We start from the raw sequence: 27,220 nt of genomic DNA on the forward strand, positions 1-27,220 counted from the left end.
CAGGCCCACCGCTGCGCCCACTCAGAGCTCTCACAGGGCTCTGGGTGGCCCAGCAGCCTGGCTCCTGACCCTCCTCAGGAAATGGCACAGCCCCGTACCTGGCCCTGCCTCCCCGTGGCCCATCTGACATCTCCAAAGGCAGCATTTTACTGCACCAGCCCTGGTTTTTGTCCAGTCGTAATCTTCTCATCCCATCTGGATGTTTTGAAATGCAGATTTGTAATTAGCAGAGGACATTTCATGTATAAATTAAATATGCCTAAAATGATGTTAACATTACTCATATTTACTAGATCATCCTGTAATTGATTTTGAAGTCAGCATTTTACTTCATGTGTGTTTTACTTTTTAAGTTCTCATATTAAAGATATGCTTTTAATTTATATGTTGCTACTATTAAGTTAATAAAACATGGGTAGCAATTTTGAGCTTTATTGAATCCATTTTATTGGCATTCCCAGTATAATGTGCTGCCAACCTAAAATATTGTGGAACTAATTAGTATTTTGTTTGAAATGGTAGAGGAAAGCTTATGGGGTCCTTAAATATGGGACCAGAGCACGAGCATGGCACGTTATCAAAATTCACATAATTAATGAGGAGTGTGGTTAGTATTAAAGCACCGTCAGACTCTTTATCAACGGTTTGGGAACTCTTAGCAAGGTTGCCTTAGAAGTAAGCATGTGATGCTTCTGGGATCAACCAATGTAGTTAATGTGTTTCAACACTGATTTAACATGAATGTTTCTGCAGAAATACAGCATGAAGAGTATCCCCCTAGAAGAGGCTGTTAAGCTAATCCAGATCTCCGAGAGAGCACGGCAAGGTCGCCTAAGAGCGATGTTCATGAAGCAAATCTTCCTTCGAGAACACAGAGCAAAGCAAGCCAAGACACTTGGCGAGAAAGTCGCCGACGTGGGAGCCGCCGCGCTGCAGATTCAGAAGGTGCGAGTGTGGTGCTCATGGAGCTGGGGCACAAGTGTGTTGACACGGCCAGAGATGCACCCCAGGGTCGGGGGTGAGCTCTGAAACCCCAAACTCCAAAACCCTACCTTTACTAGAACTGGATTTTGAATTGCAGGGAGATTTATTATCTTACCCTGGAGAAGCTGTTACCTAAGCTTGGTCCGGTTTTGGTTTTGGCTTGTGGTCGTTTTGGGGTTTTGGGAGTTTTTTTTGTTTTGTTTTGTTTTTTTAGGTTTTATTATAAGTAGGTATAAAATGCTGGGCATTTGGTTCAAATATTTTTAAAGATCACTGATAATTGTTGGAAAGAATGTCGCTCAAAATATAAACCCTCAGTGAATCTTTACAAGTGTATTCACACGCAGACACAATCACAGAAGGGGCACAGGACCAACACCTGCCGGCTTGCGTACTGTTCACAATGCCCGTGGCCATCACCGGGCGCCAGGACGCCGGTGTTCCCTTTAGACGTGGGCCTCACGGGTCGTTCCCAGATGAGCACCATGGGTTTGCACCCCTGAGGGTTTGCACCCCATCTTTTCCCAAACGGAGGCTAAGGTTGCTTACAGGAAAATGAGGAAGCTGGCCGCGTGGGGCAAATTAGAATGAGATGAGAGGGAAGGAAGGTACCAGGACGCAGACCCCAGCCAGAGAGTCGCAACCACCCCATCCCTGCTGGGGTCTGAATGGGGACGGGGGGCCGTGGAGGCAGAGAGGCCAATAACAAACCATTTCCTTTCAAATTTCTGTGAATATGGGAAGTTCTAAACCATCATTTTGAGTTCACAGCTTGAGCTGTACCCGTCCTGGATGTGACCGTGTTAACCTTTCCCCACATCACAGTGGAAACTTCTTTGAGAGCTATGAAGTGCCGCCCTTAGATCTAGCCCCACGGTCCTGAAATCTGGAAGTTTCTCCTAAAGAAACCCAAGTAGGGGACTCTGGCTAATGAGAATTATAAAGTCACTTCTTCTTTCCCCGCCCCACCCACCTTTCCTGACGTACGACATTGTGCATATTTAAGATGTACAGTGTCCTGATTTGATATACGTGTCTACTGCGAAGTAATTATCACCATAAGGGTGACTAAAGCATCCATCACATCACAGAATTACCAGTTGTTGTAGTGAGGACGCTTGCAATCCACTCTCTTAGCAGCTTTCGAACACACAACACGGTGTTGGCTGCCCACCATGCTATGTACGGAAATCCCCAGAACTCATTCATCTGGTAGCTGGAAGTTTGTATCTTTGGGCCACTTTCACCTGTTTCCTCAACCCGCCCCCCACAGCCCCTGGCAATCCCGAATCTGCTCTGTTTCTGTAGGTTCAGTATTTTAGAGTCCACGTGTCAGTGAGATCATACAGTAGTCGCCTTTCTGTGACTTTTCTCACTTAGCGTGCTGCCCTACAGTCCATGCATGTTTCACAAATGTCAGGATTTCCTTCCTCTTTTGACTGAATAATATTCCATTATACACACGCACACACACACACATACGTATATCACATTTTTTATCCATTCACGGATGGTTTGTTTCCATGTGATATGTTGTAAGTAATGCTGCAGTGAACATGAGGGTACAGATATGTCTTCAAGACGGTGATTTCATTTCCCTCAGATAGGTATCCAGAGTACGATCCCTCCGTCATAGGGTAGCTCCGTTTCTAACTTCTGGAGAAACCACCACACTGTTTCCACAGGGGCTGCTCCAGTTTGCGTTCCCAGCAGCAGCGCACGAGGGTTCCCCTTTCTCCACATCCTCCGCAACACCCATTGTCTCTTGTCTTGTGGGTCAGAGCCACTCTGACAGCTGTGAGGCTGTTGCTGGCCCAGCGGTGGGTTGCACGGTTGGCAGATGTGCTTCCAGGGTCTTGGACGAGTGTGGATCCTGTTCGGTCCCCAGGTGGATGGGACAGCCTCCAGCACCCCTTGTTCTTTCTTTAAAATCTTTGCCCATGATCACAGAAGAAAAGATATTCCATCGTTGCGCACATACGTGCACGGCCTTGACTGTGTAGTCATCGCACTGTTTGAAATGGGAGAAATCATAGGACAATGTTTTCCTTTTTTATTTTTTTTAATACATTAGTCAAGTAACCATTTATTTGTTTTTAGGTTTGGCGAGGTTTCCATCAGTGTAAGAAAACCGAAAAACAGAGAGAGGAGGAGATGATATTCCTGGGTATGGTAAGTTCCCTTACAGGCCGGATATGCGTATGGTTTTCTTAAGTCTTGTGTCTTCCTTAGAGAGTTTTTGTGGGAAGAAAGGAAAGAAAAATAAGTGACCAGTGACTTAAGAGAACGGGATCACCTGTAATGTACGGGGCGGAGCAGACCTGCGTCCGTTTACACGTCTCTTAGAATACGTGGGCTGCTCTGAATGTGGAAACGAATAGTACGCGCCCCGCGTGATGTCTGCACTGCCCTCTGTTAGCATTCGTGGTCAACAGAATGGGCTTGCACCGAGACAGCTGGCTTTTCTCGGGCGACCTCCACGGTGACTGCTCCGCCAGAACTGGAAGCGTGTGTGTTCGTTATCTGTCGCCGTGGAACAACGTTACCACAGTTTAGCAGCTCAAACACACGCTCGCACCTCAGCTTCTGTGGCCCAGGGTCCGGGCTTCGCTCCGTCATCCACTCGGGATCTCGCAAGGCCGAGCGCAGGGTGACCCCCGAGGCCCTCCCGGGTGCAGTCCCCGTGCAGGCTGGTGTGGTTGTTGGCGGGACTCGGTCCCTCGTGGGCTACAGGCCACAGGCCTGCTTTCTGCCAGCTGTCAGCTGGAGGCAGCCCCCAGCCCCGCGCCGCGTGGGCCATTCCGTGTGGCAGCCTGCTCTGTCCGAGCTAGCACAGGAGACAGGGACACCTGCAGTCTCCAGCCATGTGCTTCACCTTTCCCTCTTTGGGTCCCTTAGAGGCAAGCCATGGGGTGCACCCTCACGCAGGGGTGCGCACCAGCAGGGGGGATAATTGGGGACCATCTTAGCACCTCTTTCTGTGCAAAGGAGTGTTTTGCATTCCCTGCCCCATGCAAGAGGCCCTGTCTCCACTGCCCCCCCAGTCCCTCCTGAACACCAGCCCCAGCTCCCCAGGCCAGCCCATTCTCATCCCTTTTAGAAGCTTCTGCCTTTCATTCCAAGGAAGCCCCAGGCCCCACAGGCCCCGCAGCAGCCCCGGGCTGTGGCTCTGTCCCCTGGGGCAACTCAGAGTGTGCCTGCTTCCCCTTCCCCTTCCACCCTCGAGCCTCAGGGACGTGCAGGCAGCTCTCGGGCCCACGCGCCAGCGCTTCTCAGAGCTCGTTCCTGCCACAGATGGCCACCGTTCTGGCGGGCCTGGTCTCCTCGCTGCCTTAAGGGACATCACGATTTAAAACAAGGCCTGTTCTAGCACTGTGTTGGTGCACTGGCATGATCTACATTATTTAGCGCCCCATGTTTAATGCCAGGGATAAAAACACTGCACCGGTGACGTTGATAGACACTGTGACCAAATCTTTGCAAATGCTGATCCCATACCAAGCTCTGCTGAGGCTAAAAGAAGAAAAGCAAATGTGAATACACTGTGTATAATCACAGATACCGATATGTTAAAAAAAAAAAAATGATTAGACAGTATCATGAGTGACTAAGGTAACAAATTAGAAAATACTGAACAGAGAAGATTATCTAGGGAAGTCTAAATATCAAAGCAGACCAAAGATACAAAATACCCCCAAAAAACCAATCACTACAGCGAGTGCCAGAGAGTTTTTCCGAGCGCCCACGTTCGTTTGGGTGCTATGAGGGGCAGGTGCCAGGCTGGACTTAGACACGCAGAATATGGGGTCCCTGGGTGGCTCAGCGGTTTGGCACCTGCCTTCAGCCCAGGGTGTGATCCTGGAGTCCCAGGATCAAGCCTCACGTCGGGCTCCCTGCATGGAGCCTGCTTCTCCCTCTGCCTGTGTCTCTGCCTCTCTCTCTCTCTCTCTCTGTCTCTCATGAATAAATAAATAAAATCTTAAAAAAAAAAAAAAGACACGCAGGATATTTACTGGGAGGAAGAGAGGGAGGAGCAGAGGGGCCAGGGGAGCTCCACCAGGAGGCAGGGGTGAGGGTGAGGGGTGTGGGGGAGGAGCCGCTTCCAAAACAGAGGCCAGCACCATCTTTAAAAATCTATGCTGGGGATCCCTGGGTGGCACAGCTTTGGCACCTGCCTTTGGCCCAGGGCGCAATCCTGGAGACCCGGGATCGAATCCCGCATCAGGCTCCCTGCATGGAGCCTGCTTCTCCCTCTGCCTGTGTCTCTGCCCCCCCCCCGTGACTATCATAAATAAATAAAAAATTTTTAAAAAAATCTATGCTAATAAAAGAGAAGAGAGGGGCACCTGGGGGCTCAGCGGTGGAGCGGCTGCCTTTGGCTTAGGGCATGACCGCGGGGTCCTGGGATCGAGTCCGGCATTGGGCTCCCCACAGGGAGCCTGCTTCTCCCTCTGCCTGTGTCTCTGCCTCTCTGTATCTCTCATGAATAAATAAATAAAACCTTTTTAAAAATAAAAAGAAGAGAGAATCAGGAATGGGGATGTCTGGGCAAGGACCCAGGGCCGAGGGCAGCTCAGAGACCACTAACGGGGATTTAAGTGGGCACCCACCGGCCTGAGGACCATCTGTCTCATCACAAACGTTAAAACCCTTATTCCTGTTTGCTCAGAAATCCTGACCCTTTGCAAACTTCTTTGCTGAAAAAAAGAAGAAGAAGAAGAAAGTGAGCAAAGTTTACAGTATGTCAATATTCCTATCAGAGTAGTTTTATAATTGTAGATTGGTGCCCAGAAATAGTTCATACAGTTAAACATCCCACTGTGCATCTTTCAAAGTGATGTTCAGAGTTTCTCTGTGTCGTGCAAATTGTGAACACGTGATCCTATTTTTACACTTTGATTTATTCTTACATCTTTCTAACATAAACATATATTTTATGTCTAAAAATTTACAGATAGGGGATCCCTGGGTGGCTCAGCTGTTTAGCGCCACCTTCAGCCCAGGGCATGACCCTGGGGTCCAGGGATCGAGTCCCATGTCGGGCTCCCTGCATGGAGCCTGCTTCTCCCTCTGCCTGTGTCTCTGCTCAAGACCTGAGCTGAAATCAAGAGTCAGGCAGTTAACCCACTGAGCTACCCAGGTGCCCCATGGATTTTTATGATTGAACACATTTGCTGGTGGCATATTATTTAGTCATAAAAAGAAGGAAATCCTGTCTCATGCTATATAGCATGGGCAGATTTTGAGGCCATTATGTTAAGAAAAATAAGCAGTCACAAAAAGATAAATACTGTGTGATTCCACTTATCTAAGACACCCAGAAATTCAGAGAAACAGTAGAATGGTGCCTGCCAGGGGCTGAGGGAGGGGTGGGGGGCAGATGTTGCCCAGTGGGTATGAAGTTTCAGTTTTGCAAAATTAAGAAGTTCTACAGATCTGTTTCACAACAATGTGAATACACTTAACACTGCTGAACTGGATCTTTTAAAATGGCTAAGGTGATAAATTTCGTTGTGGTCTTTTTTTACCATGATTAAAAAAAATTTTTTTTTAATTCACCGGGACATTGAAATGTACACTGAAGTGGTTCTATAAGAATCATGAATATTTGCTAGTGGTCAAAAATACAAATTAAAGGGATCCCTGGGTGGCTCAGCAGTTTAGCTCCTGCCTTCGGCCCAGGGCATGACCCTGGGATCCGGGATAGAGTCCCACACTGGGCTCCCTGCAGGGAGCCTGCTTCTCCCTCTGCCTGTGTCTCTACCTCTCTCTCACTCTCTCTCTCTCTGTGCCTCTCATGAATAAATAAATAAAATCTTTTTTAAAAATACAAATTAAAAATTAACTGACATACTGCATTTCCTTAAGTCCTGGTGTCATCGATTGTAAGATGCATCATGATTTTTATGTGCTTTTAAAGAAAGAAAATACTGTCAAATAAACCAAAACATGACCTTGATTGTAAGGTACATCCATCCCTAATTTCGGATATATTCAACTATGAAAACTATGCATCTTAGAATTGATGGAGTAGGGTAAGGTCTTTCTATCTATAAGCAAACAAAAAAGTTTTTTCAAGTTGTAATTATTGCCAACTTGAAATAGTTGAGAGTGAGAGGAGACACTCATTCTCCTGCACCATGAGTTACATCAACTCAGCCTTTCTAAAGGACCATGAGCCAGGTGCCACAATATCTCTAACATATTTATTTTTTTAATAATAAATTTATTTTTCATTGGTGTTCAATTTGCCAACATACAGAATAACACCCTGTGCTCATCCCATCAAGTGCCCCCCTCAGTGCCCATCACCCATTCACCCCCATCCCCCGCCCTCCTCCCCTTCCACCACCCCTAGTTCGTTTCCCAGAGTTAGGAGTCTTCATGTTCTGTCTCCCTTCCTGATATTTCCTACCCATTTCTTCTCCCTTCCCTTCTATTCCCTTTCACTATTATTTATATTCCCCAAATGAATGAGACCATATAATGTTTGTCCTTCTCCGATTGACTCATTTCACTCAGCATCATACCCTCCAGTTCCATCCACATTGAAGCCAATGGTGGGTGTTTGTCGTTTCTAATGGCTGAGGAATATTCCATTGTATACATAGACCACATCTTCTTTATCCATCATCTTTCGATGGACACCGAGGCTCCTTCCACAGTTTGGCTATTGTGGACATTGCTGCTAGAAACATCAGGGTGCAGGTGTCCCGGCGTTTCATTGCATCTGTATCTTTGGGGTAAATCCCCAACAGTGCAATTGCTGGGTCGTAGGGCAGATCTATTTTTATCTCTTTGAGGAACCTCCACACAGGTTTCCAGAGTGGCTGCACCAGGTCACATTCCCACCAACAGTGCAGGAGGGTTCCCTTTTCTCCACATCCTCTCCAACATTTGTGGTTTCCTGCTTTGTTAATTTTCCCCATTCTCACTGGATCTCACTGATCCCACTGAGGTGGGATCTCATGGTGGTTTTGATCTGTATTTCCCTGATGGCAAGTGATGCAGAGCATTTTCTCATGTGCGTGTTGGCCATGCCTATGTCTTCCTCTGTGAGATTTCTCTTCATGTCTTTTGCCCATTTCATGATTGGACCCTCAAGTTTATGGTCAACTAATATTCGATAAAGCAGGAAAGACTCTCCACTGGAAGAAAGACAGTCTCTTCAATAAGTGGTGCTGGGAAAACTGTACATCCACATGCAGAAGAATGAAACTAGACCACTCTCTTGCACCAGACACAAAGATAAACTCAAAATGGATGCAAGATCTAAATGTGAGACAAGATTCCATCAAAATCCTAGAGGAGAACACAGGCAACACCCTTTTTGAACTTGGAAGGAAACTTCTTGCAAGATACATCCACGAAGGCAAAAGAAACAAAAGCAAAAATGAACTATTGGGACTTCAAGATAAGAAGCTTTTGCACAGCAAAGGATACAGTCAACAAAACTAAAGACAACCTACAGAATGGGAGAAGATATTTGCAAATGACGTATCAGATAAAGGGCTAGTTTCCAAGATCTATAAAGAACTTATTAAACTCAACACCACAGAAACAAACGATCTCTAACATATTTAAATCCGTTGCCCCCGCGTTCTATTTCTGTCTTAAGGAAATCGTCAGAAATAGAGATTATGTGCATGGAAATCTCCTACAGCGTTCTTTTTAATAATGAAAAATTGGGAATAAAACCAATTCAGAGTAGGGAAGTAGTTAAATAACTTCTGGTGGACCTACATTAACGCAGTAGTATGTCACCATGGAAAAGCATGTTCATAGCTAATTTTTGATGACATTAAAGTGCTCAAAGTAAAAATTCAAGGTGTAGAATTACACATATAATACGATTTCAACTAAATACAGTCACACATCTGTGCACATGCAAAGGGAAGAAAAGATACCAAGTTCAAATAGCGCCCTTTTTTTCCACATGGGACCTTCAGAAGATTTTGTCTGTCTGTATTTTCCAATATGCTTAAATTTTACGTCAATAACTGGAAGCAAGCACACATTTAAAATGAAAGCAAATGGCTGTAGAATCATATTTTTTTTTCTCCTGAGATCTCCACACCATTTGGTGCATATGGAAGGGGAGACAGACATTGATATAAATTTGTTTCTCTGTCCCACCCTTCAGAGGCACACAGATGCAAGATGTCATGATAAAAAACGGTGGTTAACTCCAACTTTGTACTTTCAAAACTAAACTAGCAATCAAAAGATTCCATCTGAGATCATCTAAGTTTGACGTGAAATTTTACATTAGTAGTTTGATTCAACAATTTCCTTTTAATTTAATTCAGCAGCCATTTACTGAACATCTATGTGTAGCATGCCAGAAACCCAGGAATGGCCCAGCACCCTTTTTCAACCTGAAGTCTTAATTGCTTACACTGATAGCACACAAAGATAGAATTACATGTTTATTACTGTAATTTTTCTGTTTTATTTTGGAGTTTATATTTACTCAGCTGAAATCAAAGAAGTCTGTATTAATTTTTTCAGCAGTACAGGGTTTGGCTAGTATAAAAAGACCACGTTGTCTGTTTTGTGTTAAATGCGACTTTCTTCAGTTTGCCTTTTTTATCAAGTATGTCTCCTCCTGGTAGTGTGCATTCTATTGAGATTTTGCACCATTGAGAAATATATATGGATTCAATTTATAAAAGAATGATATCTTCTGTTCTCTGGCTGATAACCATAAAAATCCATTATCCCAAATCCAAGAAATGTTTTCAATTGAATATATTTTCCACCATATCACTAATGAAGATATTGTCCACTCACTTTAAAATTTCATTTTTCCATTATTTCACTTCGTGACTTCATGCCAATGAATAAACCATTGTCTTATCTGATCAAAACAGTATTTGGTGTGTTTGGGGAATCTTGGCATGTTTCCAGGTATTTAGTAACTAAAACCAGAATCAGAGCAAGAGACAATATTACGCCTTCCATTCCTGACCAAATGTTTCTTTTACCATTGTCATATAAATTATTTTTTGATATTGCCATTTTAAATATTTATATTCTAAAATCTACAAAAAAGAAAATAAATAGCACTCTAAAAATTCCTGTGCAGTTATTTTAATTGGCAGAGCCAATGGAGTGGATCGAGTGGAAGGAAACTTAATGAATGTAATACATTTCCTTCTGTGGATCTCTTTGAAATAATTTGTCCTACGGTCATGCCCATCATATATTTTATGTTACCCTGGAGCTAGCAATGTTTTCATTATAATAAAGAACACTGGGGGACACTTATTAAAGGGGAAGAACTGTCACTTTGAAATGAGTCAACTAAGTCCTCAAAGCACCATAAAACCCAGCTCACCTTCAGATTCTAACATCCAACAAACTATATTATAGATTATTTGTTGGTCAATTTGGTCTTTCTTATTAACAAATATCCCAAAGCTGGAGCTTGGGCACCCAGTGAGCTCCCAAAAGGCAGGTCCCTCAAAGGCTCCCCTTGGGAAGGCGATGCTTCTGGTGCCCTCGGTGGTCATGGGCTCTTCTTTGGGAACTGCTGTCAAAGCCAAAATGAGTGAAGAATCAAAATGAAATGCTCCTTATGGTCACACTTTAGTTCCAACCAAAACCCACGTCATCCTTTATGTTATCATTAAGAACCCCCAGTTACTAAGATTTCCTCATATGTTTTCTTTTAGAAGGTTTATAGTTCTTACATTTAGGTCTTTACTCCATTTTGAGATCTTTAAAAAAAAAATATGTGGTATGAACTGAAGTTCATTATTTAAACAAATGGATGGCAAATTGTTCCAGCACATTTGTTGAAAATATGGATTTTCTTTAGGGGTGCCTGGATGGCTCAGTGGTTGAGTGTCTGCCTTTGGCTCAGGGTGTGGTCCCGGGGTCCTGGGATCAAGTCCCATGTCAGACTCCTTGCAGGGAGCCTGCTTCTCTCTCTGCCTATGTCTCTGCCTCTCTCTCTGTGTCTCTCATGAATAAATAAAATTTTAAAAAAAAACCCACGTCATCCAACGCGGTCATGTACATAACTCATTACAGTTGTCTTCAGATGACGTTTGCTTCTAGAAATGAATTTATTCCCCCCAAAACGGATTTGTCATCATATGCCTTGTTTTAGTTTTATTTTGCTTTTTAAAGGCAAATGAGCTGTTCCTTTAGTGTCCCTAGGGGAGGCAGCATCTTAGAAATGAATGCATGTCTTCAGGCACCAGCTTTGGAGGGTTTGCTCTGCCATGTTAATAAGGAGCCAGGCATCAGGGGTGGCCAGCTGGGAATGTGCACCTAGCTCTACCACGGGGGCTGGTGGAAGTCATAGAGCAACATGCTTATTACCCTCTCCCGAGCCTCAGTTTCTTCTTCTGTAAGAGCAGGATGATGCTACCTATTTCACAGAGCTGTTAGAAAAGCTTCAAGAGAAATTATAGGTAGGGGGCCTGTCCTGGAGCTTGGGATGGGATATGCCTTCAAGGAATCGTGGCCAACCCCAATCATCGTGGAAGATTACAGTACATCGTCACAACAACTGAATCGTGAAGAAACGTGATAACTTTTCCATGGAACAAAACAGAATATATTCCAAAATAAGTTGTTGGATAAAGTACACATGCCGCTGATTTCCCAATACAAACACTCTTGGCCTTTGTTATTTGCTGCTCAGATTTATGAACTTGAAATTAGTGTGTTAAAAGTAGGATCTCAAAAACAGTGGAGTTGGAGCAGCCCATGGTGTCCGGGTCTAATCCGCAGCCACCTCCCCATGTCAGATAACTGTGAGAGTAGAATTCTGAAGACCCCCGAGGCAGTGGGTGCTGCCCACACACCACCCATGCTACGTGTGTTGCACCAGAAAAAAAGTTCGCAAACCAAGAAAGGCAGTGCCCCCACTACAGGTGTGCATGAAAGGCTCTTAGGTGGAGCATGGAGGTCAGAACTTGAGGCAGGACGTCGTTTTCTGTTAAATGGGATCTTCCAGTCTAGTTACTTGAGAAATTTTAGTTGGATTTTAGGTTGTTACTGTTGTGATTCTGCTTTACTCTTGTCCCAGATCCCCAGATCATCAGAAATTACATGATGAAAAGAGTTCTTTTCTTACCCTCCCTTTGTCACCTGATCCCAGGATACCTTTACCTCCATCCTAGGACAGGACATTTGTCTGTATCTATCTTGGATTAGGGCCCATTACATAGTCTGTTAATGCAGCCAGTAGAGTTGTTAAGTCTGAGAACTCTGGAGCCAGCCTGCCTGTGTTCAGATCCTGGTTCTAGGATCTGTGGGATCCTAGCTGTTGGGAACTGGGGTGGTGACTTGACTTGTTTGTGCCACGATTTCCACATTTGCAAGATGGAGATGGTCTTAGCACCTTGCTTGTAGATTTGTGTTGATTCCTCAAGAAATTGCTATCTGTAAAGCTTTTAAAACAGTGGCTTTCACATTGCACATGGGGAACACTAGGTGAGTGTTAGCTGTTGCTTTTCCTCAAATGGTTTAATATCATTGGTTTAGTTGTTCACATCATTCATGATCCAAAAATACTTACTAATTGCCTTTTTTTAAAATCTATTTAAGTCAGCGAAGACTAAAAGGGTTAATGTCACCATATTGGCAAAGTGTCAAAAGACAGACTCTGTCCTACACTGTTGGGATAATAAATCTAGTAACATGTTTGTGAGGCAGATTGGCAATATCTATCAAAATTACAAATGCACATTTTCTTAAAAAGTATGATCTATAATACCCATAAAAAAAAACCATTTTCAGACAAGATGCATTAAGCTAGAAGACCAAGCCATGCATGGAGGGTAAGAGCAAAGATGCCAGAAACAGCCCTCAGGCCGAAGCCCCAGTCTCCCACTGAATGGCTGTGTGATGCTGGGCAAGCTCCTTGACCCTCCAGAAACTTCAGCTTCCTCTCATATAAAATGAAGATCAGGGACACCTGGGTGGCTCAGCGGTTGAGCATCTGCCTTCGGCTCAGGGCATGACCCTGGGGTCCTGGGATCGAGTCCCCCATCGGGCTCCCTGCATAGCCTGCTTCTCCCTCTGCCTGTGTCTCTGCCTCTCTGTCTCTCTCTCTCTGTCTCTCATGAATAAATAAATAAAATCTTTTAAAAAAATAAAAAAATAAAATGAAGATCATAGTGCCACCTACTCATAAATTTATTAGGAGGAATGAATTAGTTAATATTTGTAAATCATTTAAAATCATGCCTCATCCCCAGAAGTGCCATCATCAAAGTGTTGATTTTTAAAAATATTTTTTAAAAAGTAAAACACAAAAGTAGCAGCTGAAGCTTCCATCACTAATCAGTTGGAAACTCAACTTGACCATTCCGGCTCCGCTCCTAATTTAGCACATCTTAAAATTACTAAACCATGTTTAGAAGTTAGGTTCGCGGGCTGGAAAAAAAATTATTATTTCATAGTTTTGCACCCACTAAACTTGCAGCATCCTAAAACCAGGGCCTACCATCACCACTCTGAGCAGAGGACCCAAGAAAGCCATTAGCTGTGGCTCTGCGTACAGTCTTTTCCCCACTTGTGCTGCTGCGTTCGTCTTTACAAGCAGGTATATTTGTATAAACACAGACGTGCAAATAGAGATGCGTTGCTCTAAATGAAATGATGGGACACAATGGCTTATTTTCATAAACTAAGGAGCACCCCACACACCGCCTTGAAATGGCCCAACCGCAGAGCAGCTCCCCTCACAGCATGAGGCATTCATTCCGTGGGCAAAATTAGAGCAGGAAGCGCGTGGCGGGAGTGGGGAGCCCACCGAGCTGCCTCTAAATGCTTCCTAATGAACCCCAGCCCACGCTGCGTTCAGTAGGCCTGGCGCTAATTAATCTATGCGTGGACGACAGCAAGAGATTTCACAGGATCGCCATTTGCTTGGAGGAGATGCTTCCCCTTCCCCTCCTCGCTTTGCCCTCAGTGACAACAAAGCCCCACGAGGAAGCCACACCGCCCCCCCCCCCCACCAAGACGATGGGCTTCTGGAGAAAGTGGCCAGCGTTAAATCAATCATCTGCCCATATATTTGTGACTGATAAATTGAACAGATCTTCATGTGGACAAATGTCCATTTTATCTGACTTAATTCGAACAAGGATTTTTAAAGACAAAGCCCATCAAACATTAGATAAGCATTTTAAGTTAATGGACCGTGGCGTCCTATTTCCCCACAAACCCGGGAAGCATCATCAGATGTCCTATTTTAACAGCAACATCAATTATTAATATGTATATTTTTGCTGACAGAGGACCTTGCTATCAACGTAGGTTTCGCTATCCCGTTCCGGGTCATTAACTGTGGAAAGCTTGTAAATATAATGGTTTATTCACATGGGAAGCCTTCATTAAGATGCATTATTCTACAGCTGATGTATTTCAATATATAGTGTATTATCATGTTCTCTATTTCCCCCTAATATTCGTAATTTATTTTTAAATGAGTTGCTGTTTACGCGGTGAGTTAACAAATTTGAATTCCATATGACCAAAGTTGCTAACGAGGAAAAGATGTTTTAGCCCAAAGGAAAAGCTGCTCATTAACATAGGACCTAAATATATTATAACCTTTAAATTCAAAAGCGACTAGAGAAAGAAGCTACAAATGACCCCAAATGTATTTTTTTTTTGTGGGAGAAAGTCTATACCAAGAACCATGCATGAATACACACATATTAACGGCACAGCATGGGGTAATAGGAGAAACATAGAACGGAAAGAATCTGGAAACCTTCCTGCCAGCTTCTTCATTAAGGTAGAATGACTTGGGAGGGCCACTTAGGTACGATCCTCAGTGTCCTCATCTGTTCAATGGGATGGTCACGTCCTCATTTCTACCTCCAAAATGCATGTGAACATCAGCAAGGAAATGTAGAAAGAGAATGCAGAGGACAGAGCACCACACCACTAGCATCATTAGAAAAATCCAGCAAGAGCTGAGAGATTTCTCTGCCCACTCGGAGATCATGGAAGCGCTAGGAAGTTGGCGGAATGCTTCATAGTGTCATAGAGCTATTGCCAAGACCCAAATCAGAGCCACCTACTCATTGCTTCATTTTTTAGGGCATGAAAGGGGGAAAGACCAGCTACACTATAGTTTATCCATGTACATCTGCCAAAGAAATCCGCTCTGAATTACCATAAGAGCAACGTTATTGGGAATAAAGCAATAGCATGCGATTGGTTGACAGAGTAGAGGATCAGAAAATGGATGCAAGGCCTCAAAACACTTTTGCACATTCATCACAGACAAAGAAGAAATTTGGGTCATTTATAGTAGAGATCCATTTTAACATCTTCATGAAAACCATGAACTTTAAAATAATCATTGGAGAGATCCGAAAAAAATTGCTCTGTGCATTATAAACTCCCACTTCATACATTTAAGTGCAAACGCTATCACCTGGAAGATATAAGAATTGGGGATTTTTTTAAATGATTAGATAAAGAAAATTTCTCTTTGTGTGTTTAGGCACAAGATACATAATATAGTCATGCCCTGAACACCTGCATAGGGAGGGAATTTACTTCATTTGTTCTTAACATTGTTCTTTCAAGTGATCCTATAATTTTCATTCTAGATTCACTTTTAAAGTGGTTTTAGCATTTTTTTTCCTACCATGAAAGTTGTACATTTTCATTATTCTGAACTCAGATCATTGGATTAGTTCCTTAGACTTTCTAAGGAATATTTTCAAAGTATTATAATTTTTTTCATCTTTTTCACTGACTTTGTGTTGTTAAGTGGGTGCTGTATTCTAACGGCATCTCGAGTGTGGTTTCTAGTCGAGAAATTATTCCCAGAGATTCGTAGGGAAATTGTGTGGCGTGTGAGTGTGTGTGCTACATGCATACTTGTTACAATTATGTATTGCATCTATGTGAAATTCATTTTGATATAGGGCATCAATTGAGTCTTTAAGAATATCTTTTTTTCTAACTAATTGATTTCAATTTATAATTTTGTTAGTGTCCTTTGTAACTAAGGCAAATTTTGTCCTATACTTGAATTTTGTCCTATATTTGTTTCAAAGCTTTTGAGATGAACTTTACTGTTTTTCTCTTATCCCTGCAGTTTTCTTTGTACAGTAGCCCTGAGCATCCCTGGGTTCACGCGCTTAGACGTTAGCGCACCTGACCTTATGGTGACAGTCGCCATAACAACGGCAGTAAATGCACCGAGGGGTCCCTCTGGGCCAGGCTCTGTAGCAGAGCCTCATGTACAGTGTTCCACTGAGTCTTCACAGTCCGATGCTGTACTCGTCAAAGAGGAGGAAACTGAGCCACAACCATGTCACTGACTTTTACAAGGTCACAGAGGTAGCAGTTGGCTGAGCCTCATCTTGCACCCAGGCTTCTGTCCCAAACCCCAGAGCATGGCTTTGGGTCAGATAAACCAGGAGTTGTTTCCTGCCTCTGCCATGTGAATTTGGGAAAGCTAATTAGCCTCTCTGGTTCATTTCTTTGTATTATACAAATACCTGCCTGGCAGGATTATTTAGGGATTGAGGGTTCACTTCTGTAGTGTGAGTATGTGCTTCCTCAGCAAACAATATCTACATCTTCTGTGATTCTTCTATTAAACAAATCCTCCCTTTCTTCCTCCTCCTCCTCCTCCTCCTCCTCCTCCTCTGCCCCCTTCTCCTTCTTTGTCATCACTTAGGCTTTGCAGGCCAGACAATCTCTGCCACAACCATTCAACACTGTCCTTCGAGTGTGAAAGCAGCCACAGACAGTGTGTAAATGACTGGGCTTGGCTGGGATCCAGTATAGCTTTATTTACAAAAACATGCATTTGGGTCCAGTTCGACCTGTGGGCAACAGGTTACTGAATCCTAACCTGGGTAATTGTCAGAATCATCTGAAGATTTTCCAAAACTACTAGTTTCTTCATCCTTCCTCGCTCCCAGGATAAAACTGGGGAAAAAAAAAAAAAGAAAATCTGGAAAAAATTACTCACCAGTGTATTTGAGGATATGTTGCATCTAAAAAAAAAAAAAATCCCCAAACAAAACGACTACTAAAAACAAGAAAGGAGCAAATATATTATAAATAAGATAGAATTCCAAGGAAATGAAAAGAAGGCTCGCAAAGGCAAAACAATAACTCCTCCCCCAAAAATATTAAATATTAATCCAAATAATAAATGGACATAACTGAAAAAGAATTTTTAAAAATTTACTTATTTATTCATGAGAGACACAGAGAGAGGCAGGGACATAACCAGAAGTAGAAGCAGGGCCCCTGTGGGGAGCCAGAATAGGGACTCTATCCGGTGACCCTGGGATCAGGCCCTGAGCCAAAAGCAGATGCTCAACCACTGAGCCTCCCAGGCATCCCTGAAAACCAAATTAGTTCTGGAAGCTAAAGCTCAAGAACCCACCTATAACATAGTGCAAGTAGGTAAAGGGGAGATGGGACATATAAGACAAAAGTTCAGAGTTGCAGGAGATTATTCTGGTGGCCTGGCATTTTATCTAATATTTGTTGCAGAGAGAGAAGTAAGGGGAAAGGAAGTAACAGAAGGGAAATTTTCACAGATGGAGACATAATTTTTTACGTTAAACGGACCCACCAAAGGGAGAATATGGTGAGTGAGGACCTGCCCACACCTAGACGCATTTCAATAAACGTTCAGAGCTCTGAGGACAAAGCAGGAGCAAGTCACTGGGGGCTCTGCATGCTAGAAGTCCCCTCCAGGGAAGCTGCCACGGTGCCATTCAGGTGGGAAGAGCCCAAGGAAACACGTCAGAAGGGCAAGCACTGAGAAGGTTCACTGCAGCGTGCATCCACTGTGACCCTTACACTCATGGGCACATTTCAGCAAAATGGAAACAAGAAAGATGAAGAGTAAACTGAGAAATCAGAATGACTTAGGGTTAAATTTAAATAGCATCTGCTAATTTCCATGGTGTAGATATTCCCATGATGGCCCATTCAAGCTAGTAGCGGGAACAACCCCTTTGGGAAGATGGGCACCTGGCACACCATCATATAGTATTTTCGCCGTAGAGATGCAACAAACATAAAGAACATCAAGAACATTGATGATATAGTAAGACCCAGCAAACTAATTAGGAAGTAATGAGTTTGGAGTATGGAGAACTTTGTAATATAATTTGCTTGATTGTAAGTTTATGCAACTTAGCATTTTTTAAATGGCTGCATTTAACTACCAGCTTACAAAATTCTAGAAAATGTGTCAGTTGGCTCTCATGAGCTGTCGTGGGCTGGCTCCAGCACACCACTCAATATGCCCTTCATTTGCTAAAGGGCCGGGCTGACTCCGTACTGCTTAGAGCCCAGACCCTTTATCTGTGAAGGAAACAGTCCTTAAGCTTGCAGAGGCACCACCACCTCATACGTGTTTTCCTTCTCCAAGTCCCTTCCAGTTCACAATGTCCATCCAAACCCATGTTGTGGTTGTCTAGGTTATCTGACCTTGTTCCCTACTATGTGGTACATTCCTCTTCTCTTGCCAACTCCATTTCTTTGGAGATTCTAGAGAGTGAGAATTATGTCTCAAAGTGACTTGGATTGTATTTTTGTTGTTGTTGTTGTTGTGTTGTTGTTATTTTTAAGTAGAAAACACCCAACGTGGGGCTTGAACTCACGACCCTGAGATCAGATCAGGAGTCCTATGTTAGACTGACTAAGCCAGCCAGGTGCCCCTCAAAGTGATTTTGTGTTTTCTCCTGCTACACGCCTATAGACGTTTGATGATAGACCAGTGCTGTGCATTTGATTGGTGCTTAATAGCCGGCTTCTGTTGACTTGCTAACCAACAGATTTTGAAGAAGAACATTCTAACAAAAAGATGTTAGCACTGAATGTGCTGAATGTGTGGGGTCATCTGAGAATTTCCTACTTGGGAGAACTTTAACAATAGAAAGGATGTTTGCAGAGTTGGGTTGGGGGTAGCTTTTCTTGAAATCAGAGCACCAAAAGTTTCTTCAAACTTTTCACCAGTCTCGCTTCAAATACTTTCTTCCTCTATATTCGTTGCTCTCCCATCAACCTCGAAGATCTGCAAAAGCTTTATTTTCTGAAATTTGAACAGTATTTTTTCATCATGTATTGACTATACATTTTTTAAGCTAGCTTCCGCCCCCCAGGTTCTGGGAGACAGTACTAAGGGATCCCCATCTTTCCTCCCCATGGTGGTGAATCACTTCTTCGGATTTAGATCTGATTCTCTTGTTTTGTATGTATTTCTCATAGGCCTTGATAAGGCAGCATCAAAGATGTTGACATACTTCATTAGTGCCCGATGCCCTTTACCAGCACAATAACCTTTATGATCTCGAACCTTTTTTGCTTGTGTTTTCAGAATCCACCTCCTCTGTTTAATGAAGTCAGTGCTACAGTCATCCAGGCTGAAAAGGTGGCCTCTCTGAGGAATGAGATGCAGATAAAGCACGAGATGAACTACAAAGAAGCCTTGGTTACAATCAAGGATGACCTGAAATTACTAGAAGGTCCAGATATCAAGGAGAACCTTCAAGACCAGATCCGGCATTGGTTCATCGAATGCAGGTAAATGCCAGCAGCACAGAGCTGTATCCTGACCGTCTCCTCTATAGAGGCTGAGGCTCTTATGGGTGTTCAAGCACCGCAGCATGTCCATATAGATTCATGGAGCTTTGGGCTTTGTGTTAGAAGAGTGAAATGTCAAGGCTAAGCATTCAGGAACTAATTTTTTTTTTAATGAGATTGCTTTTTGGGCTGGTGTTTGGTATTGGTATTTTTTAAAATAAGGTCCATAGAATGCTCCTATTATTGCATGGAATTGAATGTCATGGATGGATTTCATGAGCCAGGGTCTGTCTGGAGCCAAGGGGTCCAGGCACAAGCTGGTCCTGCGGCCTTCCCCTCTGGGGTCTGGTCAGCCTCTCCACTTGCATGAGCCTTGAGATTCTCAATCACAGCTCTGTTCTGTCAGAATTCTCTGAGACAGCTGCATAATCTGTGACCTGTCACAGAGGCCCCGAGCTTCCTTGAAATGATGGGTGGATAGTAGTTCTGGGGACAAGGCCCCAGGCCTTCCTGTATGAAGCATCTTCTTTAATGGTCCTAAGTGAAATGTTAAGTGATTTAAAGCTTGCTTACAAAAGAGCATTTTTGGAAAGTATTCATTTTTAGAGAAGCACACATAGTAGAACAAACACTCGGGGAACACAGAAGTTTCTACACAGTGGGACATTTTGTAGAAAATTTAATTAGAGAAATTTTTAAAATCTATTTTATTTCAAGAGGGGGAGACAAGAGGGTGGATTATAGTGATCAATCCCGGGAGCCGTGGGGGCCAGACCTGGCCATCTGTTCTATTTAACAGGTAATGTGCCACATCCTGTTGGGCTCAGAGACGCTCAGATACCATCTTTGGTTAGCTTATCAGAACTGGAGAATGTATCTGCAACAAAAAATGAAACTTCTTCTCAAAATATTACATTAAAAAATATTCATAACCATGGTGAGCAGCCTCTGAGATGACCTCCAGTGACCTCACCTTTTGCTCCTTGTAATGTCCTCCCCTTGAGTGTGATCTAGACCCAAAACATCCTTCTGAAGGAAAAACAGAGGCAAAAATAATGGAGTGTCACTGCCTTCTGGCCTGCCTCTCTTGCCCCCCGCCCCCCCGCCACCTCCCACTCTGAGAAATTCGGCTGCCCTGCATTGAGCTGGCCAGGGGAAAGACCCATGAAGGAAGGAACCAAGGGGCTCACTCCAGCAGCCTGGGAAGTACTAACTTTTGCTCACAGCCACATGATGACCTTGGTTGTGGATTCCCCCCAGGTGAGCCTTCAGATGAGACCACAGCCCCAGCTGACACTTGGTCTGCAGCCTGGTGAGAGACATAGAGGCAGGGGAACCCAGTGCATCCTCATCTGGTCCCTCCCCACAGAAACAATGACCACATAAACGTGCATTGTTTCTATCACTAATGTGTTCTGATATAACATGTTATGCAGCAATAGATATCAACTATCTATTGGTTACTTTTAGAACAATTTAGAAACATCTCAGCCATCATATACCCTCTTGCAGTAACTTTGTATGGGATTCAAATGCCCTGTTCCCTCAATCACACTTAAGTTTTATCACAAACTTTATGAATCTTTGATATAGCAATTAATTGCTTTCAGCTGGGGAGTTCTGTCCTTTATTATACAAATACAATTTTAAAATCCTGATGATTTTTAAACCTTCAAAATTGATTAAACTGGTGAGCTTTTCTTTTTATATCTTTGTTGTCAAGGATATGTTATAGCAAAATGGGACATTTTCAATGAAAAGATATTTAAAATGCTTGTATTATTTCTGTGCCAAGAATGATCATAACGAGGTAAATAAAGCTCTTAACAGAGAAGGAGGCATATATGTGCACATTGGCTCTCCTTTCTCCATCTTGTTCCGTCCTCCCTCCATTCTGGTCACGGTTTCATGGGTATAGTCAGAACTTATCAAACTGTACACTTTATGTGTCTATATATATATATTAATTATATATAATCCCATTAAAATGTTACGGTGTTATATCAGCAAACATATCAGTGTTTTCTAGTTCTTAAATAGCATGTTTTTCTGTTATCCAAATATCAAAACCCAGTATTCCCATCACTAACTTCCCATCCTTGAACTGTCCCCTCTTCTGCTCACAGACTAAGAAAAACTTAGCTTTGCCCATCGTAGGTACTCAGTGTCTTCTGGTTTGAAATAGTCCCTTTCAGGTTAACTGTCTGTTTTGAGTATATTTGGAGTCAATGCAAATGCCTCTCAAGAGTACTGTACCACTCTTCTCCTTATGGCATCTGACGACAAAGGGAGATTAAGCCCTCACGCCAACCACTGGGGGCTGGATAATGAGTGAACGATGTCTGGGCATGTGCTGTTGTCCATGCCCTGGCCAGGTCCCGCAGGAATGCAGTGGAGTTATCTGGCCCAACACAGGGTGGCCATCCCACCTGGTCCTTGAGGGCTTCCTTCTGTGATTTCTGCCACAGGACCCCAGTCACTGAGCACCCGCAATCCTGGCCTCTTGTTTCTGAGCGCACCTTTGCTGGGATGCTGGTTCTTTTGGGAACCCCACGTCCCCCAGGAGCACAGGTGGTGTCATGCCCAAGCCTTGGGGCATGGGCAGGCTCCTTCAGACCCTCATTGACCAAGTCCCCTCCTCCTCACTGCCATCTGACCTGCTCTAACCCCATCCACCATGCTGCCCACAGCAGGAAGAGAAGCACAGCCCAGATGTTCCTAGATTCTACTCAGCTCCTCTGGGAGTTCTGCTAGGGTCTCAGCATTCACCTCCTCCCTCATCAAGAGCCCTAGAGGCTGAGGCTCAAGGACTCAGGCAGTGTCCTCTCTCATCCATCTCCTCTTGCTTCCTCCTACCCCTCTTCTGCCTCACTACCTTCATTTTCAAGTTGATACTCTTTATGAAAACCCTCCCTGAAGAGTCTCCAGAACTCCTCCTTGTCTCCTGCTTGAGTTCCGACTAGCCCGGCACCCACCATTCCTGCCCCTGAACGTTTGCATAATGATTAAGAACACAGACTGGAGACCAGTGGGTAGCCTTGGGCAGGTCATGTAGTTTCCTGGTGGGTCGGTTTCCCCACCTGTGCCCTGAGGACAAGACTCACACCTACCCCCCAAGGGGCTGTGAAGAAACACAGGTTGCTTAGACCTCTACACTAGGCCTTTACTGTTTCTATGGTGCTGTAGCCACGTGCTCACTCACGTGCCCCTCCCCCAGTCAGTGGCAAGCCCGGTGAGGACAAGCCTGGTGCCCAGAGGGAGTGGTGTATGAACCCCACGTGTCAGCAGTGAACCGCCAAGCCACGGTCTCGCAGCGTTCCACTCTTATCCAATTACATAATTGTGTCCAGAGGAAATATACTTGGGGTGATTTGGGGGCGATCGTGGAAATTTAGGCGGAAAGGCATAGTTTCGAAAGAAATGAATCTTCTGATGAAATCTCATAGGTTTACAATAAAATTCATTTTTATAGTGAGAATGATACACCGTGTGTTCACGAACCCCAGTCATCAGGAACTTCCCTCCCCTTCTCTGAGGGCTGCAGAGAATAGGTTTCCACAAATACATTTCCTGTAAACGAAACGATGCTTTACGTTTTAAAGTCCAATTTACTGGTAGGTGACAAAACCAAGTCGAAAGCACCGTGTACAGTTATAACCCCGAATAAGCTGAAATCTATAAAATATATCCACACACACCCACGTATTCATACACATGTTTAACTTATTAAACATGTTTGTATGTGCATGGAGAAATTTCTGGAAGGATACACTGGAAACTGTTAGCATGGCTACGTCTGGGGACTAGTGTGGTGATATTACTTTTTATTTTATATTCTGTGCTATTGGGAGTCTTTTCTTTAAAAAAGTATTTTTCATAATAAAAAAGCCTCATTACAAATACATTAGAAAGCAAAGAAAGAAAACAATCCATTTGAGATAATCCAAAATAAATATTTACAATTTTAAAACCCTAATTTTCAAAAAAGTAGGCTAATGCGATGCCTGCATTATACTCTTGGAGATCATCCTTGATAAAAGAATAGGGAGACATGAGGCTCGCAGTAAATGTGAGGTGTCTTTGGAAGGCTCACGGGAGACCCTGGCAGGCCCTGGTGTAGGCTGGGGGGGGCCCTTCCATTGTGCCAGGGGCTGCAGGCTCCCCTGGAGACCCAGGCCTCGCTGGCCAGTCCCTCGAGAACACTTCATCCCAACATCACTGACCTGACGGTTTGGAGGCCAAGTTAGAGCAGCTCCACAGGTGTGCTGGGTATCACTGGCAAAGACATAAAGATTCCTCTTTTTTAAAGTAACATCGCTCAGTGCTCATCCCATCAAGTGCCCCCCTCAGTGCCCGTCACCCAGTCACCCCATGAGCACTGGGTGTTATGCTCTATGTTGGCAAATTGAACTCCAATAAAAAAATACAAAAAATTAAAAAATTAAAAAATAAAGTAACATCGGGTCAAAGGCAAATTTATTTTCTTTTTCTTATTTTTTATTTTTATTTTTTGCAAATTTATGTTCATAATTGGATTACATTCATCTGATGGACTTTGATAAAATCCTTTTCCTTGCTTTTCTAAATCAAAGACAAATAAAAAGCAAAAAACATCTTTTGAAACATAAAACTCAGTCCTCAGGCTAAATTCTGAGAGGACACAATGACCGCTTGAAAGGTTACCAGAAGTTACGATTAATCTAGGCTCCCACCATTTAGAATACGTATTCTGGGCTCCTTTAATCAATACTTAGAGCTGCCAAAGTACACGAGGACTCGGTTTTTAAGTCATTCTTTGAATTACTTTAAAGGAATCCTGTTTTGCCAATGTTAAAAGCAGCACATGCTTGAGTAGAAAATGCATGAGACAGGAAAGGGTTTAGAGAGGAAAATTAAAACCATTCCTGATCTCGGCAGGCCGAGGTCGCTACTGTAAAAGTTCTCGGTGAATTTCCTTCCGCCTTTTTGTGTCACGGAGGTACTTAATTTCACTTCTATGAATCCTTTTTTAATTTTTTGAAAGTTAACATTGGGTCTTCTCATGCCCTTAAAATATTTTCCAGAAGATGTTTTTAATGATTGCTTAGCCTTCTAGGGCACAGGTGTACTAGTGGATGAATCGATGACGGTCTTTTTCATCTTTTGCCAAATTGATAAAAGAAAAATCCTCTTGGTAATCTTTCCATTTGAATCCATCTTATTAATGGGGCGGGGGGGGACTCTTTTGGGTTTTGTCCGTAGCATCTCTTCTATGAACCGTCTTGTCCTGTATGGTTCGCTCTGTGATGTCACCCTTTTAAGCAATTTCTAAAAGGAAGTCACCTGTGTTACTGATACTAAAGCTGTTTCGGTTACATTATTATGATACTGACTTCTCAGTTATCGTGTGCCTTTGATTTTTTTCGCCGGCCTGAAAGAAAGCCAGAAAAAAAAAAAGAGGAAGAGTGACACAGAAAGAGAGAAAACACACAGCAGTTGAGAAGCCATCGCCCACTTTGCGTGCCCTGGGCGCCTCCGAGCCCCACCCTGGCCACGTGCACCGGGCGGTCACCACACCTGCCACCTGCGGTAGTTGAGGGCGGCTAATGAGACAGTGCAGATGGAACACCTGGGCCCCAGAAATTCCTTGTTGACGTTATGAATTTTGTAGGTATATTCCTATTTTCAATGAGATTTTCTCCAGATACCATTTTCTGTTATTATAGTCTGTTATTATATATTTTACTTACATGCATATTTTTTTATTACTGGAATGTAGTTGACATAAAATATCATGGTAGGTGTGCAACATAGTGACTGGACAAGCCTGTCCATCATGCGGCGCTCGCCACAGGTGCAATCCCCCTCATCCCCCGCCCCTCAGAGTTACTACAATATTCTTCACTGCGCTCCCCAAGTTGTCAGTTGTACGTTGTATAGAATTGGCACCATCAGCTACATGAACTCTCAGGTTATTTCTAATTAGTCTTTTACATGATTCTCTTGGATTTCCTTGGATATGTAGTCATGGTAAAGATGTAGCTGATTCTCTCTCCCTGTCGCCCTAGTTACTCTTCTGGCTCCTTCCCACCCAGGGGAGTGGAGGGCAAAGGGTGGGGGGGAGGCTCCAGGCTCCCTGCTGCATTCACCTTGATGCTCCTTCCTGTGCTCTGTTTCCCTTCGTTCAACACTTAGGCTCCAGGAGCTGAGAACCTTCCGGATAGTCAGGTGGTTGTGTTTATTGGGTCCTTTGGTCCAGACTGAACTAATAAAAATAGCTGTTTTTGTCAAATATTGCCATCTTGGGAACACGATTTCGGTAGGTGGGTGCTTCAGTTGCTTGTCAAGGAAACACCAGCTCCTTCTACCTAACCTTCCATCCCTCTTCATACCCTCCGAGCCCCCACTCAGATGTGGGCACCCACCGCCCTAGCTCACCACTGGCCTCCCTTGTAACTAGAACCATTTGCAGACTAGATACATTCAGTGTGTATTAATCTCAAATAATAATGATAACAGAGAGTAACATGTATTGAGCATTCAGGGCCAGGAGCTCCCAGTGCTTCACACGGTAATTGAACCCCTGCATGAATTTGCTGTTGCTGCTGTAACAAATTACCACAACCTTGGTGGCTTAGACCAATAGAAATTTATTTTCTCCCAGTTCTGGAAGTCGGAAGTGTGAAATCAAAGGTGTGGGCTGGACTGTGACCCCCACCCCACCCCGCCCCCCAGAGGCTCTAAGGGAGAATCTGTGTCTTGCTTCTCGTAGCTTCTGGAGACGGCCAACGTTCATCACAAGATGAAGCTTGTGGCTTCATCTCTCCAGGCTCTGCTGTGTGGTCACCCTGCCTCCTCCTCTTCTGCGTGTCCTGTGCTCCTGTCCCCTGAGGGATGATTGCATTTAGGGCCCACCCAGATAATCCAGGATAATCTCCCTGTCTCATGAGCCTTAATTTAACCACATCTACAAAGACCCTTTTCCCATGTAAGGTACCTTTACAGGTCCCAGGGATGACGACCCCATATCTTTGGGAACCGTTAATCAGTTGACCATAACCTTCAACAGCTATGAGAGAAGCAGTGTCCTTTTCACCCTATGGTAGCATTCGTGATGAAGGAGGGAGCTACACAAGTTTGCTCTAGACCAGTACTGGCCTGTCGGCCTTTCTGCGGTGCTGGAATTGGCCTGGCTCCTCATAGTCCAGGTAGTAGCCCTAAACCACAGCTATTGAGCACATGCAAGGTGATTAGGATGACTGGGGATCTGCATTTTGTATTTTATTTTATTCTAATTAATTCAGATTTAAGTTTCGATAGCCACATGTCATGAGTGGTACCACGTTGGACAGTGCAATCATAGGGACACTGGCCTTCAGAAAAATACCTTGCTACCGTTGGCATTTCTCTTGGCGTGGGACCTGTCATAAGCTGTCATTACGTTTCAAAATCCATCAATAAGCTTGATTTGACAGGATCATCAAGGGATCTTGGAAGTGCCCTCCTGCAACCCCTCAGGACTGCAAGTGAGAATGGAGCCCTTGGGACCATGGGCTCCCATCACCCGAGATGCAGCTCTCTGTGTCATCGGCATCAGGGGCATCAGGACACCTGAAAACTAGGGCTGACCCCAAGCCTTCGGGTCTTTGCAAATTGTCATGTTAAGGAGCATTGCCACTTCCTCTCCACCTAAATTTTGTTACGCAGCGGT

At 43.8% G+C, this 27,220-nt stretch overlaps 1 protein-coding gene across 1 annotated transcript in view; it reads left to right on the forward strand.

Annotated features, from left to right (window-relative positions):
* The window catches only part of IQCA1 (IQ motif containing with AAA domain 1), a 144,073-nt gene that overhangs the window by 16,039 nt on the left and 100,814 nt on the right, over positions 1–27,220 (forward strand). Inside the window, exons 4-6 of the mRNA XM_041767589.1 lie at positions 754–945; positions 3,085–3,156; positions 19,325–19,530. Coding sequence (XP_041623523.1) covers positions 754–945; positions 3,085–3,156; positions 19,325–19,530 — 470 coding nt within the window. The remainder of the gene's footprint in view (positions 1–753; positions 946–3,084; positions 3,157–19,324; positions 19,531–27,220) is intronic.

The sequence above is a fragment of the Vulpes lagopus genome, chromosome 8 (genome assembly GCF_018345385.1).
Source record: "Vulpes lagopus strain Blue_001 chromosome 8, ASM1834538v1, whole genome shotgun sequence".
In the NCBI taxonomy this organism is placed as follows: domain Eukaryota; kingdom Metazoa; phylum Chordata; class Mammalia; order Carnivora; family Canidae; genus Vulpes; species Vulpes lagopus.